An 11,228-nucleotide genomic window follows, 5' to 3' on the forward strand; every position below is an offset into this window, starting at 1 on the left:
AATTCAAAACACTAATTTTATTTTCTAAGATAAAGTCCAGTAGTGACTCACCTCTAGAGTTAGTGTCGCTGCTCCCCCACAGGGTATTGTGGGCATTTGCGTCGCAGGAGACAACCAAATTTTTGTTCTTCCGGGCTGCCTCTTGCGCCAGAGTGCGGACTTCGTCCGGCGGAGCTTCTCTGTCATAGGCCATGTAGGCGGAGGCTAGCCAAAAACCGGTTTTCCCGAGCTCGATGCTTGCCGCCACCATGTCGCCGCTACTAAGCTGTGGGAGCAAGAAGATATTTATATTATTTTTCGCGAGGATGCAGCTACGAATCTTACCTCTGTGTTGTACGGCAATCATTTTAAATCCCTTCACTCCGAGGCCGCAGATTTTATTGCCGTATATCCACGGCTCTTGAATGAGGGCTATGTCAAGTCCACCGGCAGCCAAGCGGACGGAGAGATGCGCGGACGCAAGTTTGGAGTGGTGGAGATTAATTTGGATCAGCTTCATGAGAATCTGTCCGTTTCATCTCCACCATCGTGACCTCGACGTCCTCCTCTGAGATCTCCCCACCCTCAATGTCAGCGAGGAGATCATCTTCGTTAAAAAGCGGCCCCACACCGGTCAGCCTCTCCGAGTCGGTTGAGCATTGGCTGTTGGCCAACCCTTCTTCAGTATCGCTCCGCAAGCTGGCTTTGTCACTCTCCTCGTCTGAGTTCAAAGCTGGCTCGTCGCTGCGATATATTCGAATGGTTGCGTCAACGAACCCGAACCTCACGACATTGTTTTTCTGCGCCAGTGGGCCGAGCGATTCTCCATTGAGGATGAGCATCACCTGTCGTCTACCTTCTACTGACTCCTCTATTCTCCCTACCTTCCAATTATGTGTTGGCAGGTCTCTGTTGCAAGACTTGAACATCTCTTCAATTTTGTTTGGCTCTGCCGGCTTGGCCGGAATCCAAACTCGTGCTCGAGGCCTGCTTGGAATTTCATCCTTGCTGACCGCATCGAGTTTGGCACCCGGCCAAACCTCTCCTATCTTGTTTACGGCCAACCTGTAGAGCGTGGCTGACCTAGTGTCTTCGCAGGCGATGAGTTTTGCTCTACCTTGAAACCAGCCTGCGTCATGACAAAGGGGAGGGGGTCCGGGGTGTTCCTCTAGGATCTGAAGGTACACTTCGGCGATAGCCTCCTCGATCCACCTCCATTTTTCCTTAGGAATCACTCCTTCCTCCTCTCCTTTGTCGATGACGGCCAGTATCTCACCGCCGCCTTTTACCACCTCACTGAAGGTTGGGTATTTTTGGCCACCTGCCTTCTGTCTTTTGGCGGCCCTTTCCATTGTCTGCTCTGCAGACCGTTGTCTTTTGGGAGTAGCACCCGCCAGTTTTCCCGAGTCGGATATTACTCCCTTTGCCCACTCTAGCGATTTAGCCTGGTCTTCGGTTAGCTGGTCTGTTGCTACCTCTCCTAGTCTAAATATGACCCTGCTGGCCGCCTTCTTTTCATAATAGTTTAGTTTGGAGGGACGGACATGTTTAGCCGCCCCCCCCCCCGTTCTGCGCTTATGAACTGCCTAGAGGTACTAGGCCCTTCTATGGCAACCTGCCGGTTAATCCTAAGAGCAGGTGCCGACCCCCGTCCTCTATAAGAGGTTGAGGTGGGGTGGGGGTTATTTGACCTGCGCAACGTTGCCCCCGCAGCTCCTGTCATTGACCGATTTGAGGCCGGTTTACCCAAGCCTCCTCGCCCCCCACTGCCTCCTGCAGTACTCGTACTGGGACCAGCCCTTTCGCTTATGCCCCCTCTAGCTCCTAAAAGCGGCGGTCTGACCACTGCCTTGCTCTCAGCTATAGCTGTAGTCGAAGCCACCTTTGTTGGTTTTTTGGGAGGACCGACCTCCTTGTAAGAAATGTTATTTTTGTTTGACATGTTCATTTTGGTCCCACGAGTGTCGGACAAGGGAGGTCCGCCTGTACAGAGGTCCGTGTGCACAGGTAAGGCTAGATAGAACCGGAGGTCGCCAGGTATCCGGAGCACTCCGTTCAAGACTGGGCTATTTTTGGTCTGGGTCCCCAGCCAGGCTGAACCTCGGCACGGGTCGTATAACACCTTGTTCCGACCCAGGGCAGAGCTTGGTCATCGTTCAAAAAGCAGCCCGAACCAAGGGAGTGAAGTGCATTCGCCCAATACTGGGATGTATTTAAGTGACAACACTATCATCCATTGGTAAGGTCTGGTTAGTGATTCGACTAAGCCTCCGCACCACGGCAAGGTGTCTGCCATCGCGAAGGTAATAGCTGCCTTATCCATAGATAAATCGCGGGTTGCACACTAAGTGACTCCATGCTATTTGAAATAGCATCTTTCGTGACGTTGTTAAAGGCCCCTGATGTATCTGGAAATACTCCTAGAGCATACTCCTTGTATTTTAACGCTTTTTCTATGTTTAGTATAAGAGAGTGAAGTACAATTTCAGTAGATCTGCCTTTAGTGTAGGCGTGCTGCGCCTTGGATAATACATCCGGCGCAATTGTGTCTCTAATGTATGTATCTAGAATCTTTTTTAACGTTTTGAGGAGAAACGAGGTCAGACTAATAGGTCTGTATTCCTTCGAGTAGAAAGGGTTGCTTTTTCCAGCTTTTGGCATAAACACAACTCTCGCTTCTCTCCACAATACAGGAACATAGCTGAGCCTCAAGCATCCCCTGAATATCGTTCTTAACCATTGTACCACAATATGGCTTACCTTTTGGAGAATGGCTGGGAAGATTCCATCCAGTCCTGGCGATTTATATGGGTCGAAGCTTTGTATAGCCCATTCTATCTTGTTGATCGTAATTACGTTCGTCGGGATCGTCTATAATATCTCCTCTAGGTTCGGGATTTGTAGTGTCCGCACACCCTGGAAAATGTGTGCTTACTAGGTCTTCTATAGAGTCCTCACAGCTGACAGCCCACTCTCCACTAATTTTTCGCATTGTTCTTGGCATAGACGGATTATTGGATAACAGTTTCCTAAGTCTAGCCACTTCGTTAGTGTTTTCCATACTGCTACAGAATTCTTTCCAAGATTCTCTCTTGGCTTTACGTATCTCTTTCTTGTATACTTTTAGTAAATCCTTATATTTCAACCAACATAACTCATTGTCAGCAACATTGGCGAACCTATAGAATTCATGTACCCTACGCCTTTGTGCTTCTAATTCCCTGTTCCACCAAGGAGTCTTCACCTTGCGTCTATTACGTGTTGGGTGGCAGAATCTTTTAAAGGCTTTGACGAGAGTACCTGCAAAAAATTCAACCCCTTTCGCAAGTGCGATGTGTGACCTGTATTTCCGGGGTATCATTGGTGTTTTTGATAGTATCATATACCCCTATAAAAGTCCGAGTTCGTATTGTTAGGATTTCTAAAGGATATAAGTTTATTTTTTGAGCGGAATATAACCTGAAAGCTTATGTATCTGATGCTTTCCATTTCAATTCAACCGGGCTATTCGGGTCATATTCTTCGATTTCGTTGTAACTCAAATATGTTGCTCTCTGGTCAAAATAATGAGACACGTAGTTTTTGTTCGCCCGGAAAAAATCTTTTTCAAGAGTTATCGGCAATTTTGTTTTTCGGCTCAAAATCGATTTTTTTTAATTATATAAGAATTTTTTTTTTAAATGCTCATAACTTAGTCCAAAATGAACCGATTTTAATAATTCTGCGTTCAAAATGATCGTCATTACTTACACGAGCCACTTCATGTAGAAACAATTGCAAAAAAGTAGTTGAAAATTTTGTATTTCTGCCGCTGCTTTCGACATCGTAGGTCTTTCGTTTCCGTTTTTCGGTTTAGCCATCTCGTGCCTGTGTTTCTGCTTTTTCGATGGCACTAAGGCCTCGCTATCCGCAGAACGCTGCCTCTTGATGGCTAGCTCTTCTTCTATTTTGTTCGCATACTACGGATTGCAGGTTGGGAACATTGGTTTTGCTGCGTAGAAGGCCCGGCCATTTTTGATAACCTCTCTGGTCCAGGTCAACGGTTCCTCCTCTTGCTTCGTCAGGTTGGACTTGCTGCCAAATTGGTCATAAACTTTGAGCGCGGCCTTGTATCAAGCTTTAGCCTTCAGCTCCTCCTTATCGCGCTTGATCCTTGGCCTGTTCTTGCTATCCGAAGAAGCACCATTGAACCCAGCCGGAGAACGCAGAAGAGCCTCTTCCTCAGTCGTGTTTGTGCTCCCGACGCTTTCGTGGTCCGAGTCTTCGTGGACAACGGCACCTCCGCGATGAAGAGCGTTATGTGTGTGTTTGGCAGTAGCATTACGACCACTGTAGCCTGCTCCTGCTACAATCGAAGTTGTGTCGCTTAAATTGTTAGTTGTATTCATTTTTTTCGTACGACCACCTGCTCGACGAGGCGAGCGCAGTGATCTGTTTAAACAAAGGGGAATTCAAATGGTCCACCACGGCAGCGCTCCATGCCGTGGCAAGGCCACAGTTACTTCCTAAGGGGTTTTAGTGCATTCTTTGAGCTTATGACCGGTTCGCCGCATCTAATGTAGAGATCCTTGCCCCTTCTGTCGGGCCCTTTACAATTCCATGTTAGGTGCATTGGGCCGAAGCACTTGAAGGAAAGCTTAATATCGCATTCTGCAGTTCACCCCGCCAATTTTTGTGCGTGACTTATTGAGGAGTATGTCAGTGTTAAAGTCACGTAAGCGCGAACCTGTTCTCTGCTGTTTGGTGCCGACAAGTTTACGCCTATCTGTTCCGTGGATGTATTGAGGGTCGTCTTTAGAGCCTCTACCACTTCCTCTTTTGTTGTAAGAGAATCTAAGTCTCGTATCTCTACGGTAATTTTCAGTTTAAGGTTTGTAATAACAGCAGATCCTTGTAAAGTGCTTTTTAGTGCCTCTAGATATCTCAACCAGTATTGCTCCCGTCTTATTGTACGAACGATTTTTATTTTGGCTTCAGCGTCGCCATGCTTTATTTTGCTACGGAGGTTTCTTAGGTCATCAGTGTAGTTTAGAAGTGCTTCCGATTGAGTCTTGCTTTTACCATTTCTTTTTCGCTTTTTCCGTATTTTCTGCTTTAGTACCCGCTTCAGCGGGACTTCTAATTATCCTTTCTTTTTCGCCATTTATGTTTGTGTGTTGTAAATGAGTCTTGGGAGCAGGAGGACTTGTGGCCTCTCGTTTCGCCTGATATGTGCTAGGTGTGGCCACAATGGAAGCTCGTTAATCTTCGGTTATACTTTTGTGCCACTATTTTTTGTTTCTTTTTCTGCTGTCATGCAGTTTGGTCGGTAGCTGCCCATTACATCGAACATTTCTTCCAATTCTGATACCCCATTTGTATAGGAGTGGCGTTTTGTGCTGGCTGTTTCGATGCATGGATCCACAGCTCTTTTATTAGGCTTCCTTTCGGGATGCACCGCAATCTCCTCTTTCGATTATTTAGACGTGCTCAGGACTGGAGATTGCAGTAATCTGCTGGTCCTTTTGAACAGGCTTCTCTTATCGGCGGTTCCTTTATCTGTTTTTGTTGTTGTTTAGTTTCCATTTTTATATTTTTGGGTCTCCGCTTAAAGCCGCTATTTCAGTACGATATCTTGAAAGTAGTTCCCGTGTCTATCTATTCAAGTGTAGGGACGCCACCCGAGGATTGACACGAGTCCTTTTGGGAACTTGTGTTCAGGGGTGAGAGAATACTACTTTTACCAACCCTTAGACTGTATGATCCGAAAAGTTTTTCCAGTATATGATAATCAGGATCTTACTGGTCTCGATCCTGATGAGCATTCCAGCCTTGCCGCTGGAGGTACCCAGGGTATAAGAGGCCTTTTCAGTCGAGTCCCTTCCTCTCTTGCGTTTTAGTCGTCTCTTATGACAGGCGTACCTCACCGCGGGTGTATTTTTTCCTCTACCCGTTGGGGGTAGGGTTTGAAATGTGTTGTAAGTTGAAAATAAAATATACTATCACCATTATTGCTTGGTGTCACATTTATTACTGACTTTATTTCAAATTAAATTACTAAATATATTAGAAAAACTTTTATTACGGACCTTATTCCATTCATGTCCACTTCGCAGCTCCACAGGAGCTTAGATAGATAGTTATGATAGATTTTTAGTTTAGATAGTTATGATAGATTTTTAGTTCGTAAGTTATTGTGCTAAGAGTGACGCTCCTTTTGTTGTTTTCAAAACAATGGATCAAAAAGAACATCGTGTTTAAAATTAACATTGCTTCTTGGTGAGGAAAAACACCGTTCAAGCCAAACAAGGGCTTGAAAACTGTTATGAGTACTCCGCCCCTTCAGAAACAACAATAAATCGATGGTTTGCAGACTTCAAACGAAGTCATAGAGACACCGATTATGCACAACGCAGTGGACGTCCAAATGAGACGGTGACACCAAAAAAGATCAAAAAAATGCACAAAATCCTTTTAAATGAGCGAAAAGTGATGTTGCGTGATTTAATAGACATCGCAAAGATATCAAAAGAACATGTTGGCTTTACATTACATGGCCATTTGACTATGAGAAAGCTCTCTTCGAAATTGGTGGGTGCCACGTTTGCTCACTGGCAAAATTACATGTATTGAGCTTCGAATTGCTCCCACATTCAACGTATTCGCCAAATTTATCTCTCAGCAACCACTGGCTGTTCGCAGACCAAAAAACGCTGGTACGAAATTTCGCTCGAATGAAGAGGTTATTGAAATGTTAGTTCGTGCTGGAATTATTGCGTTGTTCTTGATGAAAATTACGTTGATGAATTTTCAATTTTGAATTTATTTATTCCTAGTATAATAAAACATTATTGTTACAACGCGGTGTAATTGCGTTGTAATTAATAATAACCTTTGTTTGGTGCTTAAAAATGCACACTTGCACTGCACTTCACGAGCTCGGTTCAAAGTAAAGCGAACGAAGAAAGCTCGTTCTTTTACTTTGGAGCCATCGCCGCGTGCAGACAAGTGCGCTGAAGCACAATGTAAGTACCTATATATATATATATATATAATATATGCATACATCTATATCTAAGTATGAATTGTAAATTTAAACTAAATTTGTAAACTAATTTTCTAAATAAATTATAGATTTTCGCAGATGAAGCGCAAAATATTGAAACAGCCGACGTTTCAACAGCAACGAAAATATTTTGTGGTTATTTCCGAAATTTATCAGTTTGGAAATATTTTCTTAAAATTAATTTCGTCAATATTTTCGGAAACGTGCACAAAACGGCGATGTCCTCACCAGAAATGGATATCAGGGCAGATGACGAGCTGATGGCAAATGATGTTACATCACCGGCGGCGGACACGTGTGTGCAGCTAACGACTAATTCGAGGTTAGAGACGGTATCACCGGTTCTGCAATCAACCAATCCAACGGTGCATCGGGTACAAGCTTCCGAACATATTACGTCTGCTGATGGGTACGCACAACTAGGGGCATGCATGAGGCATCATGTTGATGGTTTGGCGCATCAAGGCGCGGCTCATGCATTATGTGCTACATCAGAGGACGGGTACGCACTACCGTGTATAAATTCGGGCAGCATAACCTCAACTTGGGTCGGCGGTTTACCTCGTGGTAGCGGAAACCATGGACGATCGCAGCCCAATCTGACTTCTGTTTACGGAATGGAGGCACCATCTCGTAATAGATCTAGCATTACAACGTGGACAGGTCATCCAATCAACACGCACTGCACTGCTGCAAAAGCGGCTGTACCTTTTTACCCTCCAGCACCATTTAGTTGCAACGAACAATTTACACCAGGGCTTAACAATCTTCCATCTACAGTACTTGGTCGGTTAGAAGCAGAACAATCTCCACGGGCACAGCTGCACTCAACCTCTTGGCAGCATGCTTTGTCCTCTTATAGGAATATGCATACAGTTTATGGTGATGCTGCACCGGGTGTGGGTAGCATTCCTCCAGTCAATTCGGTTTTGACTAGTGCCCAAGAACCACCAGCCAGGGTGCCTAATAGCTACGACGCTCAGCGATAGTGGCCACAGATATCTAACGGTCGTACTCCTACCGCGCCAGCTGCGATATCTGAAATGAGGTTATCCTCTACGCAAATAGCATCAAGACAAGTCATAAATAAAGATCTTCCGACGTTCTCCGGCAAGCCAGAAGAGTGGCCCCTTTTTATCACCAGCTTCGAACAATCAACCGAGCAATGCGGTTTCACAGATTCCGAGAATCTTATTCGGCTACAGCGATGCTTGAAGGGGGTGGCACTAGAGGCAGTGAGGGGTAAATTAATGGCGCCTGCAACCGTATGGCAGGCCATTGAAACTTTACGTATGCTTTATGGGCGTCCAGACATCATATGTCATTCACTACAACGCAAGCTACGTCAAGAGCCATTGGTAAGGTATGACAATCTGGAAACCCTAATTCAGTTTGCACTTGCGGTACAAAATTACTGCTGTACTCTGAAAGCCATTGGCCTCTCTTCTTATTTGAATGATCCGATGCTACTTTCTGAGCTACTTTGCAAATTACCAAGCGACTTGAAATTAGAGTGGGGTAGATATAAGGTTTCACTGCTCCATGCTGACATAAGTGAGTTCGACTATTGGCTTTTCAAATTAGCGACGTGCGCTAGTCAAGTCGTCTCCGTAAGTAGTTCCGCCGATGAAGTCAAAGTTAACAATAATCAATTTAAGAAAAGGGTGCTCGTGCACGGCGTAGTCCACACCAACAGTGCCACAAGCTCTCAACCTTATCGCCTTCAGTGCAGTGGTGATCATCGACTCGAGAAATGCAAACAGTTTTGCGATTTGTCTACCAACGATAGGTGGTGCTTTGTTCGCGACAATAAGCTATGCATCAGATGCTTCCGCAAACATTTCCTGAAGAACTGCCCATTGCATTGCGGTTGTGGTATTGATGGTTGCACAAAGCCACACCATGTTCTGCTCCATTCAAATTATTCGGTCAATCCAAGCCATAAAGCAGCTGTGATGTTACATAAGGAAGAGCACGCGACAAAGACATTGTTGCGTTACGTTCCAGTAATACTCTATGGAAAATCCAAGTGCATAAAGACGTATGCGTTAATAGACGAGGGATCCACATGTACACTTTTGGAGAAACACATTGCTGAAGAGCTTGGTTTGGATGGTCCATCTGATGAGCTGTGTCTCAGGTGGACGGATGATATAACACAGGTAGAGCCTAAATCAAAATGTGTTACCATCGGGCTCTCTTCTACACATGAAACGTCGCCTCGGTTTAATCTTCGGAACATACGCACAGTAGCTAATCTTGATCTTCCAAAGCAGTCGTTGTTACAAGAAGTACTCTCGTCGCACAGTCATTTGCACAATTTGCCTATTGAACCATATGCTGGGGTGCGCGCTACACTGCTTCTTGGCGTCGACAATGCAAAGATCGGTGTCCCCCTCAAAGTGAAGGAAATAGAAGGAGATCAGCTCATCGCAACTAAATGTCGACTTGGTTGGTCAGTATATGGCCGCGGAGAGGGAGCTAATGCCCTTTCGAATAGGGTGATGCACATCTGCTCCTGTGTGTCAACTGAACGCATGGATGAAATGTTAAAGGCTAATTACGCGTTAGAGGCAGTTGGTATTAGCATGAAAGACGAACCACTGAAATCCAAAGCAGATGAACGGGCTCTCGCCATTATGCAATCGACTACAAAGTACTTGGAAAATGAAAAGCGTTGGGAAACGGGTTTATTGTGGAAATTCGATAAAATCGATTTACCAAATTCGTATTCCATGGCATTGCAACGCCTAAGTTGTTTGGAAAAACGCATGACCCGGGACCCACTCTTACGGAATTTTCTCAACAAAAAAATTCGTGAATATGAAGATAAAGGATATATTCGGAAATTGACAAAAGATGAGATATCTCATGGAAAAAGGTCATGGTTCATTCCAATTTTCACCGTAACGAATAAAAATAAAAATAAGACAAGGCTCGTTTGGGATGCCGCTGCCACCGTCGACGGTATCGCTCTCAACACCTATTTAATGAAAGGACCCGACCTTCTGGCGTCTCTGGTTGGAATACTTATACGATTTCGTGAGCGAGCATTTGCAATCACAGGAGACATTCGCGAGATGTTCCATCAAATTCGAGTGCGCAGCAAAGACCAAACCGCACAGCAGTTTTTGTGGCCACATGGGAATAGCTCTAGAGATCCTGCAGCTGCTTATCTAAGAGCCACCGTCAGTGGTAAGGTGAAATGTTGTTTAGTGGCCTCGAAGTCGCGAGTGGCGCCACTAAAACCAGTTTCAATACCGCGGTTAGAACTGATGGGTGCCATTTTGGGCTTGCGACTCGCAAAATTTATTAGAAATGAATTAACTTTGCCTATCAGCGAGGAGGTGTACTGGACCGATTCAAAGAACGTTCTTCACTGGATCCGATCAGACACTCGAAAGTTCAGTCAATTTGTTGGCGTAAGAATTGGAGACATTTTGGAGTTATCTAGCATCAATAACTGGAGGTGGGTGCCTTCAGCCGACAACGTTGCAGACGACGCCACAAAGTTGAAGCAGTGGTCGAAGTTGGATGGAGAATTGCGTTGGTTCCAAGGTCCTCAATTCTTGACTTTGCCTTCCTGGGAGTGGCCAGAGACGATTTTAGTGAACTCTGCAGAACATGACTTAGTTCATCACATCGAGCTTAATACAACACTTAGCTTCACATCTTTTACGGAAGTTGTACCTCATGTGTCGAGGTTCAGTAAGTGGGAGAAGCTGCGTGGTGCAACAAGATGCGCTTTGCGGTTCCTTCGGTTAGTAAGCAGGAGACCAGGTAAATCAGAGTTCGTTCAGATGATGTTGCAGGACACCACAGTAAACAGCGCCGAAGTTTTAATTGTTCTTATGTGCCAGAGTGAGACCTTCTGAGATGAAATTAAATGTCTACATCAAGGCCAACTGGTAAGTCGAAAAAGTTCCATTTTCAAATGCTCGGCTTTCATAGATGAGTTTGGATTGCTCAGACTCAAAGGTCGAATCGATTCGATAGAGGGAGTCCCTGTTAGCGTGAAAAGACCCATAATTCTGCCCTCACGCCATCCAGTGACACTTCTAATAATCGATTTTTTCCATCGTAAATACCACCATCATCACAACGAAGTCGTAGTCAACGAAATCCGTCAAAAATACTGGGTGAGTGGATTAAGAGCGTTGGTAGGTAGCGTCGGAAGTACCACAGCCTCCTCAAATGGGTTCTC

General features: G+C 45.1%; 2 protein-coding genes across 2 annotated transcripts; one reads left to right on the forward strand and one right to left on the reverse strand.

Annotated features, from left to right (window-relative positions):
- Positions 1-479: 479 nt before the first annotated feature.
- LOC129251288 (uncharacterized) lies at positions 480-1,331 on the reverse strand. The gene has a single exon (XM_054890650.1). It carries the CDS (start codon positions 1,329-1,331, stop codon positions 480-482), a length of 852 nt encoding a protein of 283 aa, XP_054746625.1.
- Positions 1,332-8,067: 6,736 nt separating this feature from the next.
- LOC129251289 (uncharacterized) lies at positions 8,068-10,899 on the forward strand. The gene has a single exon (XM_054890652.1). It carries the CDS (start codon positions 8,068-8,070, stop codon positions 10,897-10,899), a length of 2,832 nt encoding a protein of 943 aa, XP_054746627.1.
- The last annotated feature ends 329 nt before the right edge of the window (positions 10,900-11,228 follow it).

The sequence above is a fragment of the Anastrepha obliqua genome, unplaced genomic scaffold (assembly GCF_027943255.1).
Source record: "Anastrepha obliqua isolate idAnaObli1 unplaced genomic scaffold, idAnaObli1_1.0 ptg000012l, whole genome shotgun sequence".
Lineage (NCBI taxonomy): Eukaryota > Metazoa > Arthropoda > Insecta > Diptera > Tephritidae > Anastrepha > Anastrepha obliqua.